Raw genomic sequence first — 23,158 nt, 5'->3', positions numbered from 1 at the left:
CCCGGGTCGGCTGTTTAACGTTACACGCGCGCGCCACTTCATGCGTTTTCTCAGATCGGATAGCTACTGATTTATCAAAACGATTCCATTTACAGCTGGTCACATAAATGTGTTTTTGCAAAACAGATATAAATCCGATCTTCAATTTCCGCGCTATATGCAGATTTAATAGAGTTCACGTCACCGAAAGCAACAGATAAGCTGCATTTTATTGATCATCAGCTAAAATGTCTAAATCGAAGACCTTAATTAGAGAGAGCGGCAACAGTACTGGTAAGATCATTTCGTTTCTTTACTTTTAATGAAGATGATTGTGTGTTAAGCGAGCGTCTGCGACTTACTTTCACTTTGATTTGCGATAGTTTGTGCGTTGGCTTGATGAATAGATGCTCATCTGCGGTGATGCGTGTTGTTGCAGAAGCGTCGTCATATCTGACTATGACATATAGCCTATAACACGCTCTCGCACGTTTATTTTTTTTAGCATTTTTAGAGGAGTAAAATTGACATATGTGGTTTCAACAACCAGATGCATTTACACCTGTCCAGTGTCGTCTGGAATGCGGCCCAGACCACCTCCTGAAGTGGTTTGAGCGACCGGATTCATTTCAAATCCGTCTCGAATGCGTTTCGAAGGGAATTTACACCTGGTCTTTTCACGATCGGATAGCTATACGATCACAGAAAAAGCATGAAGTGGCCAGGTGTAAACAGTTCCTTGCGTATTGCATGCAAAAGCCTACTCGTGGACATTGCGTCATCACGTGTTGTAGGGGGCCCGCCTTGATAATCCTGCATAAGGGCCCGGTGTTGGCTCGTTACGCCACTGATTAAATGTCTTACCATAGAATCAGACTGAGATAAAAACATGTTTTGAAAGAAGAATTGATAATGTATTAACTCATTTAAATGTTAATCTTGAACAAAACAAAAAAAGTTACATAGAGTACCAAATGTATAAATACTTATTTTGACACTGAACAGTAAAATTATATTAAAACAAACTTTTTTTTCTCCACAGATTAATCAAAAACACAACAATCTATATTAAACCTGATAAAATATAGATATAGAAATGAGACAAAATATAAAATATACATGAAATATAAAATTAGAGGGTAAAAAAAAACATTTCAACATATCAAACATTATGGTACAACAGACAAAAAAAGCAGCAAGTAAAATTTGTCCATGTAACTTAATAGTAATAAATGTAAACGGATTTTAATTCACTAAGCTTATAACTAATGGTAACAAACTGCAGATAAAGATAACCTGCAGCTTATAGTGGTTAATATGTGCTAATAATAAACAGATCATGTTTATTAGCTTTATCCCAATTCACATATTTTTATGGTATGCCAGTTTTAATATTAAAACTGTACCTGTCTTCGAGCCCCTGCTAATCGAGGACTTGTACTGTGCATTGTTTTGAGGTCTTGCATTGGAGTTGATGTATAACATGGGTTCCTGTTCAACAGCTGTTTAGCAGTCAAGATCAGTTCAGCTCCATTCATTATGGGACTGATCACAGCCATATTCTCTTTATCTAAGGTAGAATCGCTGACACTATAGGAGGAGTGGGGTTCCGCACTAAAGTAAACAGTACTACTGCAGTCTGCGGGACAGGTGTTATACACCGCACCCTTCTCTGGAGACTGCTGTCCAACTTCAGCACCAGAAAATCCCTCTCTCTTTTCAACCTGACAGCTTTCGGATCGTTCTCCTCCTTCCACTGATGGCTGGTTACAAGGGTTCCCTTCAGCATCTGTGTCGGGTGCATCATCATTCCCCAGGAAGAATGAAAGCCCTCTGTCTCCATACAGGCAGTTGATCTTGTCTGTGTTTCCAGTTTTGACAGCCAGGTGTATTAACATACAATGATGGTGCCAACCGCCCTCTAGAGGCTGAACAGAACAGCCTCCTGCATGCCTCACAGGAGCAAAATCAGTCACTGAGAAAGTGCCATGATTGTGTGTGGACGATTCAACTGTTGTGTCTTTGCAGTGTCCATCCGTTGTTCGGTCAATAGTTGTCAAGCTCATTTGGAGTCTCAGACTCTGGAGGATCTCAGTGGATTTTGGATGAAGAAATCGGTAGTAAAGAACCACAAAAATGACACCTAGAAAAATAGAGACCAGAGAACATTATAATAGTAATTTGCAACGTTACATTACACTATGTGAGCTTTTTATGTTTTTATAAGAAAAAGTGATTTCTAGGAATGCACAATACACACTAAAGAAAGTGACAGACAAAAAAAAAAAAAAAAAAAATGACCCCTTTATCTGGATATTTAATTGTACGTGCTCATTTCCCCTATTTTTCTATCCAGATCACCTTGCTGTCATCTAACGGCAATCTTTAAAAACACTAATAATAATTTAATAACAATGTTAAATATAATCTTTAGTAAATCTCAAAATGAATACTAATTTTTCATACTGTACATTATATGGTTGTGATGCCTAAATTCACTTGTAGCATTTTAAACAACTGATTTTATTATTATTATTTTTTTATTGAATTAGACCAAATAGTATAACATTTGAATAATGGCCCTTTAAAGGTTATTGGCCATAACATGAAAATAACATCAGGATTTTTTAATATCAGTGAATCCATAATGTTTACCGATAAAGAAGCTGCATAAGACAGCCACAGGAATACTCATGCTGTCCCATGAAGGCCCACTGAGCGAGTCTGACGCCAGAAGTAGAAGGAACGTGTTCTCCAGCAACATTAACTGTAAAATCAATCAATAAACAATAAAAAAACAAAGATATTAACAAAGCTATTATTCTTGAGAGAAGATTCACTATATCTAAAATGGTCATCAGCATAAAAGTCAACACAACCTTGCAGCATTTCACACAATCTGGACACAAACAGTCCAGAAAATTTTCCAAATATTTTGCACAATGTTACAATATTCTGCTGATTTCGCCATTCACATTTATTACTGACAGAGGAGCAGTGTTTTATTGTTACTAAAATTACAACTATTAAAAATGTATTAATTAAAAATGATAATATTTTTTATTTTTAATATCCTTTTATTTTTTTATTGAACAAAAATATTAATGAAATTAAATATATTTTTATATATTAGATGAAAAACTTAATCAAAATTTCTAAAATGACAAACTAAAACTGAAAAAAAATTAAAGCTAAATAGAATAAAATTACAAAAGCACATAAGATTACTAAAAGTCAAATCCAGACTAAATATATATAAATAAAAGTTAATTAAAATTATATTTAATAAATATTATAAGACAATATAAATAATCGTAAAATAACACTGCTGTGCAGAGAAACCTACCAAATAGAACCCAGTCATGCGGTACCGCGAGGGACCGTCTTTAACGTTAAAAAACAGGAAAATGTGCAGCGCCCCTAAGATGAAGTTGAAGAGACGCCAGGAACTCCGGTTAATGCAGATGTCTGTCTGCTGGGACACTTGCCAGAATGTCATAATGAGCCAGTGGAAACCTGAGCAGGGATTTTAAAAGACAATCACAAAGCAGCCATTTATTAACAAATCATCCTTTTCCAGGTAAGAGTTGGGCAATGACAAATTACCTTAAAGCCCTCAAGACTGTCACGCAAACTAACTGTGAAGACGTTTATGTGTAAGGATTTGACACAAGGCTTGACTCACCCAAGACTCCAGAGAACCACCAGTGAAACGTACTGCAGAAGAACATGAGGCTGGCCACCCTGGCACCCAACATGCCCCCTCTCCATACGAGCTGGCACAGCATTGCAGCAGGAGTCATGTGCAGGTGACCAGGACGAAGCAGAAAGCATGAACGGCTGAACAGGACCAGAAACCAGGACACATTCAGCAGGCTCAGCCCGACGCATAAGACCACTGTAGAAAGAGGTTCAGGGAATAAACAGTTTATGTTTACACTTGGCAGGTTTGATTCGATTAAAACGAACTCTGGTGCGATTGCTCTGTTAGTGCGGTACATTTGAATAAATGTGCATGTGATGCATTGATACTGTGGTGATGCGCATGTCAGGTGGGTAAATTTCCCTCTCCACTTCAAGTGAAGTATCGATTAGTCCCTTATTCCCGATTATGACGTTTGCAGTGCACTTTTACAGTAACTGTTGTTAGTTTCGTTTTGTTTTTTCATTTATTTTGACTTTTTTTTTTTTTTTTTTAGTTTACGAAAATGTTTTTTTGATCAATCATTTTAGTCTTTAGTTTCAAGTTTTAAGTTCATTGAAATTAAAAAAATAAGCTAAAGTTAATACAATGAAGGAGATTGGTTTAATCAACAGAAACTCAAAATAGTATGTTATCTGAACCACATAAATTATCTAAGCTGATTTGACAAACGAAAAAATGTTGTGATAACAAAACATGAAAATAATTTTTTACAGGTTCTTCTCTTCATATGCGCTATGTTATCATTACAGTTTGGTACAGGTGTCAGAGCCACGTACTTGTTTAAGGTCTTTACGTGTCTTTGTTTGTGTGCAATTAGGAATTCCTGGCACTGTTTTGACTACACATATATACGCACATTCAACAAGCACAGCACGCAGCATTGTTTTATATGTTTGATACACTCAAAAAAATGACTCTTTAAACTTACTTAATGTAAATTATGGACAGTGGTTCCACACAAGCAAATTGCGTTTTATTAACATTAATGGGATTTTTTGAATCTATGTAAGCTCCTTGTGTTGTGACAACACAACTGAATGAGTCCAAACAAATCAATGGAATTGCTTCCCTGTAACTTAAACCGGTTAAGTTTACTATTTAAATCTTCACTGACAAATAAAAGTATGTAGGATTTACATAATTTCTCAATTGAAATTCTATACTATAGCTTGCTATTAGCTTATAATAGCACTTATTAACATATTAAATGCTAAGATGTATATGCTCTTTCAGCAACATGAGTTATATTTAATTAATCAGTCCACATCCTAACCAAATGCTCCACTCTTCTCCACAATGGTAACCCACTGTAATTTAAATGGTTCTAATAATTGCAATGTAATTGAACATTAAACACAATTACACACTATAAAGTCTTCCCCTTTCCTCATTTTCTCAAAACACATAAAATAACACTTAATTTCAACATTTATTCTCTCTTAATTCAGCTATATGCAAAGCATGCTGGGAACTAACAAGCACCGCCCAGTTTAAGTTAATGCAACACAAATCATTCATGTAATCCAACACAAACGGATTAAGTCAACTTTAATTTTACATATTTAAGCAGATTGAACACAATCAAATTAAGTTTGGACAAAATGTAGCAATTGTGTTGCTTAAGCTCATTTGAAGCAATTTGAACAAGCAGCCAAAATATATTTTTTTTCATTGCAATATATTTAAAGCATTCCAGGACAGACTTTCCGAAATACTCACAGAAATGAAAGACTTTGCCTTTAGATTAACTTTATATTTTCTCTGAGGCCATCCACCTTTCCACTTTCTTCACACGGCATCTTCATCCAATACGTTGGAAATAGTCACATCCAGGGTTTTTTGAATCGCGAAATTAAACTCTTTACATTAGTTTAACGAATGATAATTAAGTATAGTTGAAAATTATACAGGTTAAGTTAATTAAACGCAATACAATAGTGTTTTGGTGGTAAAAGAAATATATGTGTGTTACTTTAACAAAACATATTTGGGTAAAAAGAACAGTGCCACAAAACCATTTTTTTGAGTGTATGTTCCATCTCAGATATATGTAGTCATAAAAGCTGTCCAATCAGGTTGTGACCTTATGTTTTGTTTCTTTAGGTTCTTTGTTAGAAATGATGGTGTGAATGCTAAGCGAACTAGGACTAAATGTATAATTTTCTTTTTTGGTAGTGTGCACAGCAAAAATGATTAAAGCTGTGTCTCATTTCGAAGGCTGCGTCCTCCGGAGGTCACATACGTCATTGAGACTGCTTCATTTCAGTAAACTGACTTATTTCATTACTTCCACAGAAAACTGTTGACGTGAAGCTAGTTCTGTTCGTGCCAATGGGAAGTCACATACCTGGTGACAGAAAGCCGGGGTGAAGGGTGAATAAACTGTAGGTCTGCAGTAGACTTTGAGGCAGGCTGAGCGTCAGGGCCTCGATCAGACACAGAGCAGAAACATCAGCCTGTTGCATTAATAATGCAACAAACTTCAGCTGCCCACCTTGAGACTTCATGCAGCTCCATAACCTGCAAATATAAAACATATACACACATCTTAGAAATCAACAGCAGCCTTTTGTGTGATAAATAATACCATTGGGTGAATCCACCTGTCATGAACATGCAAAAGTCATATTTCACTAAATTAAAACTTAATTTTGAGATTAAAAATACAGCAAAAGCAGTAATACTGTGAAATATTATTACAATTTATAATAATTGTTTTCTATTTTATTTAAAAATGTTAATCCTGTGATGGTAAAGCTACATTTTCAGCATCTTTACTTCAGTCTTCAGTGTCACATGATCCTTCAGAAATCATTATAATATGACGAAACCAGTTGTGCTGTTTAACATTTTTGTGGAAACCATGATCATTTTTTCCCCGGGATTCTTTGATGAATAGGTCAAAAAAGTTCAAAAAGTTTTATTTATGTTTACATAACTTAAAATATCATGGGGGGGGGGGGGGGGGGATGTGTTTAAAGGGATAGTTCACCCAAAATTGACAATTCTGTCATTAATTACTCTCCCTCATGTCATTCCAAACCCGTAAGACTTTTGTTTATCTTCAGTAAACAAATGAAGATCTTTTTGATGAAATCTGAGAGCTTTCTGTCCCTCCATTGACAGTCCACACAACTATAAAATAGATTTAATTTAGGCTTTTATTCACATATAAACATTGATCAACTCACACATCATGAGTTGTGGTAAACAGAAGCTCAAGCATGTTCGCTTGATGTGTGAGAATCAATGATATTCATTCTCGTGTTACGCAGCACGTTTGAGCTTCCGCAAGTGGTTTGTTCTCGCACGTCAAGCATGTTTGGTTGAGCTTCTGTGTATGTTCGCTGATCAATGTTTATATGTGAATAAAAGCCGAAACTAAATCTGTTCATCATATAAAGCGATTGAGTCTCTTCAGAAAATTTTGACTAAACCCCTCAATTCATATTGATTACTTTTTATGATCTCTTTATGAACTTTTTGAAGAGTCAAAGTGGTAGTTGCGTCACGTGGACCGTCAATGGTGTCAACCGTCAATTTCATCAAAAAGATCTTTATTTGTGTTCCAAGATGAACGAAAGTCTTACAGGTTTGGAACGACATGAGTGTGAGTAATTAATGACAAAAATTGCATTATATCTATATTATATTATAATAATTTATATTATATTTTATTAACTATCCCTTTAAGTGTCACAAAGCATATTGTCACAATGCAAAAAAACAAACAAACAAAAACATTTAATGGTCCTAAAAATAGGCTTCATTTTATTCACGCAAGGTACAACCTAGACATTTTTTTATGAATTCACCGGATTATACAGTATGTTATTGTACTGTACAGTAATTTACTACACTTTTCCACCTCACTCTTTATAACCGAATGAATGCAGTTCTGAATCTAAACGATTTGGTGTTTTGACCTGTGATAGATGCCCAGATGCAGGCAGTGCACAAGGATGAGTGAGGGCTTGGATCTGTCTGCATCATCAGTGATGGACCACCTCAGACTGAGCATCTGCACAGCAGTGACAGAAGGCAAGCACAGACCCAGTGTCAACCAGGCCAGCAGCTCTTCTCCCATCCAGAGGTAGTGTGTGAAGCACAGTACAACTGATGACAGAAACGACAAAAAAAAAGTCAAACAACAGAGTCCATTTCGATTTTGATTTGTTGGTGTGGTGCCCTCTTTCTCTTCTTCTCGAGCTCTGTCTCTGATATGAAGCAGCTGTGTGACAGAACACGCCCCCTGCTCGCCATTCATGAAAAAGGCGCTCAAATGCAGTGAAGAAACCATAGCAGCATTGTAGTAATAATGTGCAGTAACAAAACTGAACTCATAATAAAACAAGTACGAACTGGCAGAACCCACATCCACATGCCGATGCAGCTGCCAAATATGGTTAGTAAGCACATATAGCGGTTTGGGAAGGAATGATTACACGGAAAATAACTTACGTGCCGCTTTCTCCAATAAAACAATGACTCCTGAAAAAGAGTAGAGACATACGTGACTCCATGTGACTGCACTTCCCTTTCGATTCTGCATCGTTGCAATTGTGTCTTTTTTCAAAGTTTGTGGTATTCCGTTATTCAAGGACTCTTCTGCGCTGAATGGGGTGCCTTTGTGTGGCTCTTTCTGAGTCGAGTCCTTCTGGTCAGTTTTTGGAGGCTGCCGCTCAATGTGACGTCACCCACCGAGCAAATATGAAATACCGTAGTTCAAAACCATATAGCCATAATAAATCTTCAAAACAGCTTCGTTCATATAACTAACACAAAATGACAAATAATCTAAATTTGTCTAAAATCTAAACAAAAAGGTTTTATATTTCATGTGGGCCTATTTATGGAAGCTTATTTCCGCCATAAAATAAATAAATAAAAAGTAATTGTGACTTTTTATTTCGAATTTTCAGCATCTTTAGTTCAGTACTCTGCAGTGTCACATGATCCTTCAGAAATGCTTTTCACTGCAACTGTACTTTTCACACTATTTTATAATTTTTTTCATTGCTGGCTAATTTTATGGGAAGTGTAGTGAATAAGAGACCTTCAAGAGACCAACATTGGTCCTCCACAGTATCAGGTTTTTGCCATCAACTGCAACTGTGGAGAGATCCTTTTCAAAAATGAGGTTAATTAAGAACCAACTCCGAAGCCTTTGGTCAGAGGAGAGACTCTCAGACCTTCTCCTCATAGCCATAGAGAGGGACATCCCAGTGGATCACAGTGAAGTCATAAACATTTTCAAGCATGGCTCACAGAAGGTTGCTGTTGTAATTAGGTTTAAAGAAGCCCTGAAACCCTGTATATCTATATTATCTATATTATTATTATTATTACGGTTATTAATAGTGAATAAATCTAAAGCTTTTGAGACTATTTTTTTATTGAATTTGTCATGAAGATGAGACCATTTCCTCCTTTAATGTAGGCTTACTAAATCATCTTGATATAAAAAAGGGAGGGGGGTGCCCTTTTTCAGTTTCAGCACATGCCCCTCAAAAGGTCTGTGCACGGCCCTGCATGTATGACTTCAAAATAATGAGAGAAAGAAAAGTATTATGAGATAGAAGTAGCATGAATAATTATGAGATAATAAATCGAAATTATGACATAAAATTTTTAAATTATGATATCAAAAGTCATGTGTGACATTATGAGATCTGTCAAAATGACAGAAAAAAACTCGAACCTTGATGTTAGGACTTTTGTGTCATAATTATGACTTTTTTATATCATAATTTACCAAGCATGATTTTCTTCTTATGTGGTGGAAATTAGCTTCCATACTATTCATCACATTTACATATGAAATAAATTAACAAACAGTACTGTGATTGCTTAAGTAAACAGATTTGATCACGTCAGAGTCAGCAGACCCACGAGCACATGACTTATCATCACGTGATCTGTCGTTGCTTTATATAGCCATCGGCGTGTTCTTCGCCTGTTGTTTATTTCCGCCCAGTGGAACTTTTGGGGAGCGAGACACACTTTCAAACAGCACAACTGCCAGCAGACAAACGACAGGTAAGACTGCTACTCAAATCTGCATTTAAATCATGAGACTGTAGATTATTTTTCTTTCATTTGTATTCCAAAGAGATATTCAAAAAGGTCATGGTGATATAGGAGCGTATGATAACTTATCAAACGAAAATTATTGTTCAAAACATTTATCAGGGAATGACTTCATCTTTATCTGTGCAACGGCACTTCCTGCTATCAAATGTAAGCTCAAAGGCTTTCAGACTTCTTCATTTGACCTTAAAATATGGATTAATTGTTGGTTTATGCAAACAAGGCCTGCAGTTAAAAACGAAAGTATGAGGAATGGAAACCAGAGCTTGTCTTTAAGCGCATGGGAATGCTTCAGTAGCTCAAGTTGACATTACACTGCTAGTTTACTTAAAGAGACACTATTGTGTTTCAAACACGAACAGCATCAGGCAGTTACCGGTAATGGTCTTGCACTTATCTTAAATGGCAATCCCCAAATGCAGCGAACAATATTTCATATTGCATTCTTCACTACATAGTTGGCTTCTGACGGTGTTCGTATCTTTTGTTTTTGACTATAGTAATCGTCCAGATTACCCCTGGGTTTGGGGTCGAAGTAGGCTGGGTTTCTGTTAATAAGCAAGTTCCTGTAAATTACGCTGACTCACGCACACTTGATGTCATCATATGCCTATTGGAGGAAGTGCAACCCAGCATGAGTATATTTGTGATGAGCTTTTGCTAAGACTCTTATTGCATCTACAGATTTTTCAAAATTGCATCTTAATAATTTGGTGTTTTAAAACAAAATCAGTTCCTCAACTACTGCTAAACCACTGAGGTGGATCCCCCTTTTATAAATAAGATGCCTAAAACCTAAACCTCTTACCTGAGTAGCCTAGTTGATCAAGGCTTGTTTGTCTTGTTCATGTACATCTTAAATGTCTAGAGCTTTCACTTTTGCATGACTGCAGCCTAAAGATGACACTACTGTAGGCAGTCAGTGAGCTGTTTCACCTGAAGATTGAAGTGACCTTGATGTGCCGCTTGACTCCCTTTGGTGTTTCAGACTATGGCCTGGTTTCACAGACAGGGCTTGGATTAAGCCAGAATTAGGCCTTAGTTCAATTAGGACATTTAAGTAGCTTTTATAAACGTGCCTTAGAAAAACATTACTGGTGTGCACCTTGAGACAAAACAATGGCACTGACACATATTAAGATATGCCAGTGCAAGTTGCTTTCAGTTAATTCCGCTCAAACATGCATTTTAGTCTTGGTCTAGGCTTAAACCTAGTCTGTTTTCAAGTGAGATTGATTGAGTTTTCTTGTTTTCAGAATGTGGCGCCTGGCTTTCCTGTGCGTGATCTCGGCCCTTTCAGTTAGCTGGGCTCGACCTCGCCTCGCTCCTCTGTCCCATGAGATGGTCAATTTCATCAATAAAGCAAACACTACTTGGAAGGTAAGATGGTTTTCTACTCTGATGCTCTAAATTGCATTCTAGGGAGGATGACTGGGCCGATATTGAGAAACCATTTGTAATGCTGTTTTCCTATGCTACTTGCTCTTCTTAATTTTAAAATTGAATTCAAGAGTCTGGTGTTCTCCCTGTAGGCTGGACACAACTTCCGTGATGTTGACTACAGCTATGTGAAGAGGTTGTGTGGGACTTTTCTGAAAGGACCCAAACTCCCTGTCATGTGAGTGCAACTGAATGTGGTGTGAGAAAAGAAATGAGTGGGGAGTCTTATAGAGGAAGTGTAACTTGTTAACTTTGCAGTCATTGTGTACATACTGTGTGACTACTTTGTCATGTGATTTCATGCTTTACGTAGGTTTCCTCATACCTATATTTTTCAGTTCTGCCTTCTAGTATATAACAGAGTTTGCTTTGTCACTCTTTAACCAGGGTACAGTATGCGGGTAACCTCAGGCTCCCCACTAACTTTGATGCCAGAGAGCAGTGGCCCAACTGCCCCACTCTTAAAGAGATCCGAGACCAGGGTTCTTGTGGTTCATGCTGGGTGAGGTCTTCTCTGGTGCACACAGTATGAGTTTGGATTGCAATTTGTGTTTGTTTCATGTTTTTACTCATGGTTTCATGGTTTTACACAGGCATTTGGGGCTGCCGAAGCCATCTCTGACAGAGTATGTATCCACAGCAATGCTAAAGTGAGTGTGGAGATCTCTTCTCAGGACCTGCTTACCTGCTGTGACAGCTGTGGCATGGGGTAAGTTAAGTGTGCTAGTGCCAGCTATTTGACAAGAACAAGACTTCACAAACAATTTGTTTGATTTCATCCTGCAGTGACTCTGTGATCTGTTTAGTTAATACCATTTCTTGAATTAAGTCTGGAATGCACTGCATGTTTTAAATTTCAAAGCATGTTTTGGCATCATACGCTTGCTGACGTTAATGTTACAGAGGAAAAGCTGGGTATCATACACTAAATGATAGACTAACTACACTAAACCAGACTTTCCGGTTACAAAAATTCATGACAAAAGAATTTATTCTAAAATTGGGTCAATTTCAAAAATAGCCTTGATTTGTCCAGACTGCAAATTGGGGCAAAAAGTTGTTCAGAGGTTGTAGTGTATTCCAGCCTTGATGTTTGCGTTTTGATGCGGTTTTTAGATATTACACTAGATGCTAAGTCAGTGTGTTTTGATCTCAGATGTAATGGTGGATACCCCTCTGCTGCTTGGGACTACTGGAGCACAGAGGGTCTGGTCACCGGTGGACTCTATAACTCCCATGTTGGTTAGTATCTACCTTGATTTTTGATGAGCATTTTAAGCATTGAGCTTCAACTGTGTATTAACCAGATTTATTTTTAGGCTGTCGTCCATACACCATTGAACCCTGTGAGCATCATGTGAATGGCAGTCGCCCTCCTTGTACCGGAGAGGGTGTGACACTCCCAACTGTGAGATGTCCTGTGAATCTGGCTACAGCCCTTCTTACAAGGAGGACAAGCACTTTGGTAAGAACTCCGGGAAAACAAATTGGTTCAGGTCACATTTCAACATTATTATAGATCTGATGTTTATATTCACTTGTTAAAGTAAGGTTTTTTTTTTTCGTTTTTTCTCACAACTCATTGTTCTTCAGTGATCTCACTTTTAACCAATAAATTTGCATCTTCATCATTATGACTTCTGGTTAAGGACTGTTTCAACCTGATCAAATATTGAGAGTATGGCATAACTTAAAAGTATATTCCTTACAAAAATGGACAGTGTTTGAAGATTCATTTTCATGACTCTTTCCAGGTCTAGAAATCCCCTTACTCAGATTTACAGGTCTGCCAAGACCTTGGAAACCCTGGTTATTAAAAGAAAACCCATTATTGAGGGGGTGAATTAAGAGACATCTTGTTTTAGTTAATTTAAATGATTACACCATATTGAGCCCCCCTTGGAAGTTTGCTGAGCCGCTCTAGTGGGCCTCGGCCTCCTGGTTGAGAACAGGATGGTTTAGAGTTAGGATGATTTGAATGCTGCAAGATGTGAATTCATGAATTGAACCGTTCTGTCATTCTAGGAAAGACGTCCTATAGTGTCCCATCTGATCAGAATGCCATTATGCAAGAACTCTTTAAGAACGGCCCAGTTGAGGCAGCCTTCACGGTGTATGAGGACTTCCTGCTGTATAAATCTGGTTGGTTTCAGTCTATTCACGCGTCTGTCTAGAGTACTAGTGCAGCATGGAACAGTTCTAATTCTTTTCTTTTTCTGTTAAATAGGTGTATATCAGCACGTGAGTGGATCTGCACTAGGTGGTCATGCTATTAAGATCCTGGGCTGGGGAGAGGAGAAAAGTGTCCCTTACTGGCTTGCTGCTAACTCCTGGAACACTGACTGGGGTGACAATGGTGAGGGTCATTTATTTAGTATAAAGTCAAATTTTATTGTCTGCAGGTTGTAACCCAGCTGATTTTACACAACATGCAGGCATTTGCTTCATCTGCCCTATTTTCTTTTGTCGCCACTTCAGGATTTTTCAAGATTCTCCGAGGTGAGGACCACTGTGGCATTGAATCTGAAATTGTTGCTGGAATCCCAATGTAACCACAAAATTGCAAGAGCTGAAATGAGCGCACTGTTCAGAGCGTGGACATTGAATGTCTTCAACTTAAGCTGACTGCCATCTTCCATGGCCATGGTACAATAAGCAGTTTTAATCAATGAGTGAGTTTTATTAAGAGTCTTTTAAGACAGGGACCCCCAATTGATATGTTTTAGTTTATTTTGAATTGGGGAGTGACATTTTTATGCACAAAATCTGTAGTCCAGGTAATTGGAGTCAGTTTTCGTCCAATGTCTTTAAAGTTTTAGCACATCTTGATGCCTCAGCCACATTTTCAGTATGTTTGACTTTTAAAAGTTGCTTTTTAGATTGAATGATTTTTACTTGATTGTGTTTTAATGCATTTTGTCTAAAGTGTAATAAATATTAAGACCAAACGGTTTTGTCATGACTGCTTTTCACTTGACACATCTTTATCCTTAAAGGAGCTGTATGTAAGATTGTGGCCAAAACTAGTACTGCAATCACTGTCAAATTACTGTAGAGTGGTGTATACCCTCCCCCTCCTCCCTGACTCAAGGTTGCCAGATCAGCTGCAGGATCCAGCAGGAACATGACGAGCTGCAGCTGTGGTAACTAGAGCAGAGCTGGCAACCCGGATGCCGCAACACTACTGACTTCGTGATTGGTAGATAGGTGGAGGGTGGAGCATCAGACCAAAACACATGACAACATCAACATCAGTTGAGGGCTGCAACTGCACTTTTTAAATGACAATATCCTGGCCAGACTACTGTTGTCAGTGATATAAGTATTTGAAATGTACATGATTTCTTAATGTCTAGTGACATTTCAGGGTCATTTTATGATTAATTGAAATAAATTTCTTACATACAGCTCCTTTAAATGGTTTTCTTTCCACCTAGGTAGAAAGTGTAAAAAAAGTATCAGACACAAATTGCGGTTTCACACATTGTATAGAAATTCTCAATGCGGAGGCTTGATGGTTTTGAGAGATCTCTACTGGAAATTGGGCAAGAGTGAGCTTTTTGTCTCTCTGGAAGTGCAATACAGCACTTCACTAACTTGAGCTTAATTTTTTTTTAAGTGGTAAAGCACTGTTAAAATTGTTCACTTATGACAACTTAAGACATCTATATTCTGATCCATCCAAATCCTTTTGCACGGAGGCAGAAAAATGAAAGCAGCTCAATTTTGAACTATTTAATTCAAAGGTATTTAACCCCCCCAAAAAGTGCAGTATAGAAATATGCCAAGAGTTGGATACAAACCCTAATAATGGTTATTAGATCTTGGCTGTGACTAGATTTTTGCATCAAATTCAGTAAATTAAAGGTTTGCATAGTTTAAATGGTGCAAAAAAAGATGAACTGATACTATTTCAGATGGTTGTGTGTCTGGATTCCACATCTCTGGACATTTCTGTATAGTTTAGTGGTTTCACAATAAACTGTACAATGATGCTAATATCATTAACATGTTTTTAGACCTTCAAAACAACCTTTAGTATCCAGCAATAAATGATGTGTTGGTCATAGTACTGTATATGTAGCAGGAGAGGGGTTTCCTATGTATGGCTGATATGTATCTGTTTGAGATGTCTTTAAAAAAAAGAAAATCAGTCAAAAGTTGCACTTCATGCTTAATTTGGCATTACATCTCTGGTTGCTCCTGATGGACTGGCATGTTCTTCTGCTCCTGATGATCATCTTGCAGCTCCTGCTCTTCTGAAGGCAGCAGCTAGTCATCCTGTTCTTCAAGCTTTTCAGGTGTCTGGTGATCTACAGGCTTCTCTTCCTGCGTGTGGTGTTCTTTAACTGGGTCTTTTGTCTCATTCTCATGTTCAGACTCTTGGTTGACTTCTGCATCTCCATCCTCTGGTTTCGTATGTGTTCGCTCTTGTTTTAAGGCCTCGTCAGCTGGTGGATCAGGGAGCACAATATTGCTTTCTTGCTGTTGGTCAATCGTGGATGATGATAACAGCTCTGAAGGAGCCAGTAGTCCATCCAGGTTCAGATCCTGAGCTTGTAGCAGGTAATCCACCAAAGATACAACCTAAAATGTAAATGAGTTTAAGTCGTAAAAGAACTCGAGAGATTACTTAGAATGTTATGACAAAACTAAACAGCACTCACAGAATCTGTTGACTTTGGCATAACTTCATGATAAGTCAGGAAATCTGTTAGAAGTTGCATCAGTTCAAGCCCATCCATCTGCCCACTTCTATCATAGTCATACAAGGAGAAAAGGAAGAACACTTCTGCGACAAGAGAACAAATCATTAATAAGCTTATAAAAACCTTAGAGTAAAATACAGGCATACATCCACATGATTATTATTATACATTTTCTATATGCATTTATACATTTCACAGCAAGGCATACATTTGAAGTGGATCAAAAAAGTTAATCAAAGTTGTCCTAAGACAAGAACGAGTATTGTTCAAAATTCATGTATAACTTTGATGAAAGGTTTTGATCCACTTCAAATGTTGACTACTAATATATATATAAAGAGAGAGAGAGTACTTTGTGCCTGTAATATATAAATAAATGCCATTATGTACATAGATCATCTGCTGTGCTTCTAGGAAAATAAATGTACTATACTTAAGTATTTTGAATGTAACTGTTTAAGATCATAGTCCTTGAAATGTGTTCACATTCAACATCAGGACCCAGGAAATAGGGAGTGGAAATATAATAGAAAATCCATGCAAAGCACAAAGGAGTGAAATAAAAGCAGTTCCTTGAGAGATCATGTTCATAATGAACCATTAACCTTGTTCCCTGGTGTTCAGCTCTGGACTGCTCTGTCCTTCCTTTACGCTGCTCTTGATGTAGCTTTGCAGGAGCCTGTCATACAGAATCAAAGATCATTGCCCACTTTAGTTCTGCCTTATATGATTACAGTAGGTAAGGTTATATAGGGAAATGAGCATGGGTCTGAATTCATTCAGTATTTTTCCATGTTGACACATTAAATCTACACTTTAAAGATAAATACTGGCATAATTGTGCTAAAAATGCACTGTATAGAAAACTGCATAGCATTTCTCTAAAATATGTTACGACATTTTTTTAAATAAGCAGGAAAGCACAACAAAGCATTTTGTTTGTATCACTTTTTTTTATAGCTATTGCTTGTTCAGCATGTGTGTCAGCTGTGGATATCTCAGCATTATCTCTGGTGTGAAAATGGACTCTGAACCTTGGGGCAACTGTGCTACCTTGTTTGATCAGGTAGGTTTACAGACAGTAAGGTAAGATCAGGGAGATGTATTCAAAAGAGATAACCTGCGGTTTTCTTCGCTGGACCCAAAAGGATTAGCCAGGTCTGGTGCAACGATGCCATCGCTAGAAAAACAGAACAAAACATCAACATCAGAAGAAAAAAATGGGTCACGTTTTTTTTTTTTTTTTTTTTTGATTTTTTTTTTTTTTTTACAAATGTTTCACACCATCTTAATGCCAAGATACTGAATCTTGACATATTTTACAATTGGATAACTGTCTATCTATCCTAATAACAATTATGTGGGTGAATGTTTGGGGGGATATAGTGTAGTACTGTAGTACAGTCATAATACAGAACGGTAGCATATACAAACACGGCGTTATTGCGGCCTACCTGAGTGTTTTCTGGGCTTGTGGAGCACACAGACCCAGTGAAGGAAGGATGAGCAAGAACAGAAGCCGTGTTGTGATCATATTAACTGCTCCACTGGATCGCTTTGGCACACCTGTCACCACAATCAGTCCAGACGGTCAAAGAAACGACCCATGAATCATTAAAGAAAGCAAAAACGCCCTTTACAGGAATCTATCATTCAAGAATTATATGATACAGCAATTGAATGTAACGTATACTGTTTGAATCAAACACGGATATGAAGAATCTGACTGTTGACCCAACATCTTACACTGCGACAATGAAGTCTGTTCTTCTTTTGCCTTTTTTTAATGCATTGTACTAATAGATGCTAGTATAATAAATGAATGACTAGCAAGGCAAACAGTAAGGATGTAACAGCAATACTAGAAGTGAAATGCGACTGTACCTCTCGCAGCGGCTGTTAGCGGTCGCTCCATGATGAAACCCACCCCGGCTGAATCTGAGGAGAGCAGCACTGCCCCGTGTGTTTGCACCAGTGACGGGCTACACGTGGATTCCGTGGACGTGTCGTGGCCCGGATAAAATCAGCTCCTCCTCGAGCTCTCCGCGTTCCGCCAATCCGCCTTCCTCCGGCTTCCATCGTCGCCACGTAGAGTCGCTGACACTGCATTTACAACGTGCAATTCCTCCGCATGCACCGCCTCTTATGTGCAGATCTTATCCGTTTACTGGGAAGATCCTATTAGCACATGTCCCGTGTTTACTATAGGTAAGTGCTATTTCTTATCGTAGCTTTTCGAGAATAAACACAGTAGGCTACATCAGCAGAATTGGTCTGATTTATTTCTTGCGTTTAAAAGTGTGTATTGCGCAAATGTTTCTTACAGTTCTGCTGCTGATGCCCATGCCCATTACTCCTTTTTTAAAAATCAATGATTGTTTGTTTCTCCGTATATCGCATGATTTCGCATCACACATATTCACACCTATGTGCAGTAGACGCATTACAGTGCAGTCAGACCATCAGACAGCACGTCACGGTCCTTCAGTGAAACCCAGACCGCACGGTCCAAGTTTTGCACAATTTGGCCACAAGATGGCACGCAAATACAATGATACTGTCTCAGTGAAACTCACTCACCGTGACTGATGCATAATAATATGGATATTACTGTAAGAGAGGGATCGTGGTAGGTTTACTGTAAATGAGACACAGAAATGTTTTACACAGTTTGGCCACACGAATGCGTTCCTACCGTTTTAAATGCTGCGACAAAGTAGCCTACTACAATGAAAGCAGTTTCCCCTTTGTTGAAAGTTTAGTTTTTCGCGTTGGTTATCCCCCTATGTCCCCCTAAACTCATTTAATTACTTTATGTAAATTAAATCAAAGGGTGCAGATTAAGTTGTGAATCAGTCTCTAGGCTAACTATGTCAGGCTACCTAGGACGGTCTGACTGCCTATCTATCTATCTATCTATCTATCTATCTATCTGTCTGTCTGTCTGTCTGTCTGTCTGTCCGTCCGTCCGTCCGTCCGTCCGTCCGTCCGTCCATCTATCCATCCCAGACTTCCTTGTCTTTTAGCAAGTATGTTTGAAAGAGTAATCAAACCTGCTGCAGGTTATGGATTTCCTTTCTTTATCAGTTGGACTGGGAAAGCCATGATGTGTGAGTGTCTGAGCCAGCAAAATACAGCATACCTGCCAACTTTTGAGTTTTGCTCGTCGTGAGATTTGTTGACGGGGGGGGGGGGGGGGGGGGGGTTCTCGCTCGCGCAAGGTCTCTCGCTCGCTCTACGCGGTTTGGAGCACAATCTCTGTCTCGCATGCACGCTCGCTCTAGATAACGGGAGATTTTTAACGAATTTGCGGTATAACTAGTCGATCACGAGTGGCTCAACAGGTAGATATATAGATAAACTCATCTTCCAGGCATTTGACCGCCCGGGTTGACACTTCAGCGTGAGAAATCGGGAGTGTGGCGTGTGAGCGTGTGAAACCAATCAAATGCGGGTGTCTCACGGCCAATGCGTGAGAGTTGGCAGCTATGATACAGCAATAGTTTCCTTCAAAGGATCACCTTGGCTTGTGGACACACACACACACACACACACACACCAATCATAAAAGTCCACTTAGAGTTAGTTAATTAATCGATTCACTTGTTGTTGATCAACTCAAAGTGCACAAACCTTAGTTTATAGAAAAAAAATCAATATCTGCCTCCCCGCAGTCAGTCATACTGTAAGGTAAATCTAATGTTCATTGAATATTTCTTCTCATTGGATATCATCTGCCTAGTTCATCATTGATCTCTGTAGTGGATCACGTGTGCTCTGTCTGAAACACATGTAACTCTTTATGTAGCAATAATGCACATATTTCGATCATATCTGCTCCATTTTCAGAATTAACATTAGATAAGGTTGTTTTTTCACAGGTTTGAAAAAAGATAGTTAGTTACATGCATGATTATAAATTGATCAGCTTTCCTCTTATCCATATATGTAAATCTCACAAGTGTGTGTTGTGTGGACGGTGTTTGATTTCCTAACAGCTGTGCCTGTTTCATGCATTTCTTTCGGTACCATCTGTTCTTTCCCACTGGCAGATCAGCCAAAATGCTATTGTGTCTTCACAAACATTACAAACAATTTTATGCTAATCCTGCTAATCCAGTGGTATAGCAACCAAGCTTTCCCTTAGTTATATTCTATTTGTTTATTAACCAACGGCTGTTGTTAGTAGGTCGTTAGGGGCATCAGGTCAAAGGTCAATGCCGACATTGCTGATTTAGTGTCTAGTAAATGTATTTATGCTACACAGCGGCATATCTCAAGAATATATTTTGTCAACAGCTGCAGTACTTTATATAAACAGTAATATGTTTGGAAAAATTTTAAGGATAATCTCATAGTTGAGATTAACCATGAACGCTTGATTTTTTTGTAAAGCCCAATACAGCAAAGTTAATGTGACAAACAATGACACAGTTGCAAAGTGGTCTGAGAAAGGTATCTGTTAGCATTCTCCCTCATCTCAATGACACTTGTGTGGCTGGTGCAGGACACCTGAGCTGTAAATGCCATGTGACTGATCAATCTATGTAAGAAATATAGTAGACAGGGTAAACATGAGTCTATTTTACACCAAGAGCCATCCAAAAACTATTAAAGTGTTACTTTAATATACTGTTATATAATGCTATTTTATTTAAACCAGTGAACCTTGGCACTTGAGTTCAAATAGAAGAGCTTACCCACTGTAACCAACTTAAGTCAGTGTGTAACTGTTTTTAGTTTATTTTGGGCAGTTTTGCTTACTAACTTGAAGTTATAGGAGGTTAGACGTGTTGTTTGAAGATGATCCATGGTGTGCACAAGCTTACAGCAAGATTACAAGCAATTGAAACAGTCCTCAACATGTGCTTAAGTCTTATTTAATTAAAAGCATGTCATCTTTATGCAATATGTTAGTTGATGATACTGAATCAGGCTATAAATAAAAATATTATCTATGCAATATGATACTAAATTAATGACATACAATAAGATATGCAGATATGTTTTTAAAAGCCTGCGCAGAGAGGAGCACTAATGCACTTCGTGTTTCAAAAAGGAAATTAGTGCCAGTGATAAGTAGAGCATGATAAAGATGAGTATATTCTCACTGATCTGACTGGTGTGAACAGCCCTTCTGTATCTGTACACTATGCATGAGCTGCTCTTTTCTAAGCCAGGCAGAAAGTGCTGCTGGGATACCATAGTTTTCTCCCAGTCATGTCACTGTGTAATTGATGTTAACTAGGTTACAGTCGGGATCTTTTACAAAATGTAGTCATCCTGCTGAATAGGCACACGATTTAAAAACACATTGATTGCAGATTAATGCTATGTTTGCAGATGAATGCAGAGTGCTATGTTTAACAACAGTATAATCAATAATCAGGAAGTTTATTATTAGAGGCGGCTATACTATTTTTAGTCACATTGATGAATGATTAGATTATTAGAGATTATAGGTTTTCTCAGTCAACCAGTCTCAACTAAAAGACTAGTACTTTTTACTAGTCTTTTAGTTGATTTTACTGGTTAACATGATACTCAACCAGCACCTAACTAACAACCAGCACCTTTTTTAAAGAAAAAAAAAATACATTTTCAAATCAGCCAAAAAACTAATTCAAAATGAAATAGTATTCAATAAAATTTATGTTTTTATCAATAATAACTTAGATATATATTACAATATATTAACACAATAAATTAATATAACACAATATTAATATTTTATAATAATAACAACAATGAAATAATAATAATAATAAAGTATAAAAGGGAAAAAAGAGGGATTTGCAGGTATATTGCCACAATGGCTTTCCTCATGAAGCCAGTGTGTGAATGTTTTGCTTTCTCACCACCAGACATCACCTTTGGGAAAGTGAGCTGTGTGTGTGTGAGGAAGTGTGTCGCTTGGCTGTCACTCAGACTGTGGATTAACTGACAGCGGAGGTTTGCTGCATCATGGGAAGCTACTGTACAGGCTGTCTGCCTCAATTGGCATCTCCCTTGAGAACCAAACGTTTAACGAACAGATCGACTAGTGGGAACTGCCGGATCTCAGCATTCTCTGGGCTCTCATTAAGGGATCTGCTCATAATAGAGGGAAAAGTAATATTGGATTTTGTGTGTGTGTGTGTGTGTGTTTTATCGATCAAAACTGTATGTGTAAAGGGTTTCTGAATCTGAATAGCTATTGCTGGAGTCAGATGATATGTGACTATTAATAACGTTTGTCAAGTTAAAAGCTACGACATCAGATTGAAAATATCAGGGAAACATCAAATTAAAAAGTAGCAGTTTTTGATGTAGTGCCGCATTGAAAGACCTGGACACTAGAGAACCCCTCGGAGGCGTCCCACCGATGCTGCGTATAGAAATATCCACACTTTAAACTCAAGAGGCTTTTCCCAGTGTGCAGAGGCTTGGCTGGGAAAATCAAACATGTAAAATCTAACATCTTATTAAAATCTTGTAAATAAAAGTTCTCCCAACCTCATGACATGACCCAAGACTGCTCCTTTTTTGTCAGCAAATTCACCATGGTAACAGTTAAAAATAGAGCAGTACAATAGAAGCAGAACAGACCAGTTAACAAAAGGTAGAAGGTAGCCTACAGAGAACAACGTTGTGTCAGAAGCCAGCAATTAAAATGTACTAGGCTACGTAGAATGCTAACTTCCAGAGCCAAAAAAGGAATGTAAATCACAACGAGTCTCCTCTGGCCAAATGGAGATGTATCAATTGAAATAAAATAAAATACTTTATAAATAATATAAAATATTGGGGGTAAAGATGTTATGAACAGTTCTAATTTTACTAGCCTTATTTAAGTGTGCATGTTTAAAAAAAAAAATCCTTTATGGGAACAGCCAGTGTTTATTAAATAATATATTATGACATTTAGGCTACTTCCCATGCTGAATTATAAATGAGAACAAACACATGTTCAGTTTGATATTTAGCAACAAATGTCTCTCAACATTCAGTTGTCATCAAATATTTTCCCTGTTACACAATAGATATGATAATGTTCGAATAAACCAAAAAGTAAAATGATATTATAGATATCAAATTCTCTGTTGAATTTGAGTTCACACAGGTTGTGTTTACAGATATAAAGTCTGGTGTTGTTTTTGTTCGGGATGTCCTCTGCCGATTGACCCTGATGAGACTAGTGGCATAGCAGGAGGATTTAATGAGTGGAAATGTTCTTTCACACTGTGGCTCTTGT

At 37.8% G+C, this 23,158-nt stretch overlaps 3 protein-coding genes across 3 annotated transcripts; 1 reads left to right on the top strand and 2 right to left on the bottom strand.

Annotated features, from left to right (window-relative positions):
- Positions 1–1,171: 1,171 nt before the first annotated feature.
- On the bottom strand, positions 1,172–8,308 carry xkr5b (XK related 5b). The gene is made up of 7 exons (XM_056266384.1): positions 8,147–8,308; positions 7,612–7,801; positions 6,033–6,205; positions 3,665–3,877; positions 3,326–3,495; positions 2,635–2,746; positions 1,172–2,122 (listed from the first exon to the last, which is right to left on the bottom strand). Exons 1-7 carry the CDS (start codon positions 8,235–8,237, stop codon positions 1,374–1,376), a joined length of 1,698 nt encoding a protein of 565 aa, XP_056122359.1. The 5' UTR covers positions 8,238–8,308; the 3' UTR covers positions 1,172–1,373.
- Positions 8,309–9,567: 1,259 nt separating this feature from the next.
- ctsba (cathepsin Ba) lies at positions 9,568–13,775 on the top strand. Its single transcript, XM_056266375.1, is given in 11 exon segments — positions 9,568–9,724; positions 11,032–11,155; positions 11,308–11,393; positions 11,603–11,717; positions 11,809–11,924; positions 12,372–12,457; positions 12,535–12,606; positions 12,609–12,680; positions 13,241–13,357; positions 13,443–13,571; positions 13,694–13,775. Coding segments are annotated over 10 exon segments (990 nt in total). The 5' UTR covers positions 9,568–9,724; position 11,032; the 3' UTR covers positions 13,768–13,775.
- Positions 13,776–14,935: 1,160 nt separating this feature from the next.
- Positions 14,936–18,046, bottom strand: cgref1 (cell growth regulator with EF-hand domain 1). The gene is made up of 6 exons (XM_056266381.1): positions 17,809–18,046; positions 17,379–17,490; positions 17,045–17,104; positions 16,530–16,603; positions 15,883–16,007; positions 14,936–15,802 (listed from the first exon to the last, which is right to left on the bottom strand). The coding sequence occupies exons 1-6, from the start codon at positions 17,837–17,839 to the stop codon at positions 15,488–15,490; spliced, it is 717 nt and encodes a 238-aa protein (XP_056122356.1). The 5' UTR covers positions 17,840–18,046; the 3' UTR covers positions 14,936–15,487.
- Between the last annotated feature and the right edge of the window lie 5,112 nt (positions 18,047–23,158).

Source organism: Rhinichthys klamathensis, unplaced genomic scaffold (genome assembly GCF_029890125.1).
Source record: "Rhinichthys klamathensis goyatoka isolate OS25496 unplaced genomic scaffold, OSU_Roscu_1.1 h1tg000247l_1, whole genome shotgun sequence".
Classification (NCBI taxonomy): domain Eukaryota; kingdom Metazoa; phylum Chordata; class Actinopteri; order Cypriniformes; family Leuciscidae; genus Rhinichthys; species Rhinichthys klamathensis.
The sequence above is the reverse complement of the archived record's forward strand: the minus strand, read 5'-3'. Positions and strand labels throughout refer to the sequence as shown.

Bases quoted from the DNA above. Each gene is read 5' to 3' on its own strand.
- cgref1 (XM_056266381.1), bottom strand. From the start codon at position 17,839: ATGGAGCGACCGCTAACAGCCGCTGCGAGAG. The intron at 16,008-16,529 runs GTTAATGGTTCA...CTCTTGTCGCAG, and splicing joins GCTGAACACCAGGGAACAAG to AAGTGTTCTTCCTTTTCTCC. The intron at 15,803-15,882 runs GTGAGTGCTGTT...TTTACATTTTAG, and splicing joins TGCCAAAGTCAACAGATTCT to GTTGTATCTTTGGTGGATTA.
- xkr5b (XM_056266384.1), bottom strand. From the start codon at position 8,237: ATGCAGAATCGAAAGGGAAGTGCAGTCACATGGAGTCACGTATGTCTC. The intron at 7,802-8,146 runs GTAAGTTATTTT...TTCTGTCATCAG, and splicing joins TTTATTGGAGAAAGCGGCAC to TTGTACTGTGCTTCACACAC. The intron at 3,496-3,664 runs GTGAGTCAAGCC...ATCCCTGCTCAG, and splicing joins GTGGTTCTCTGGAGTCTTGG to GTTTCCACTGGCTCATTATG.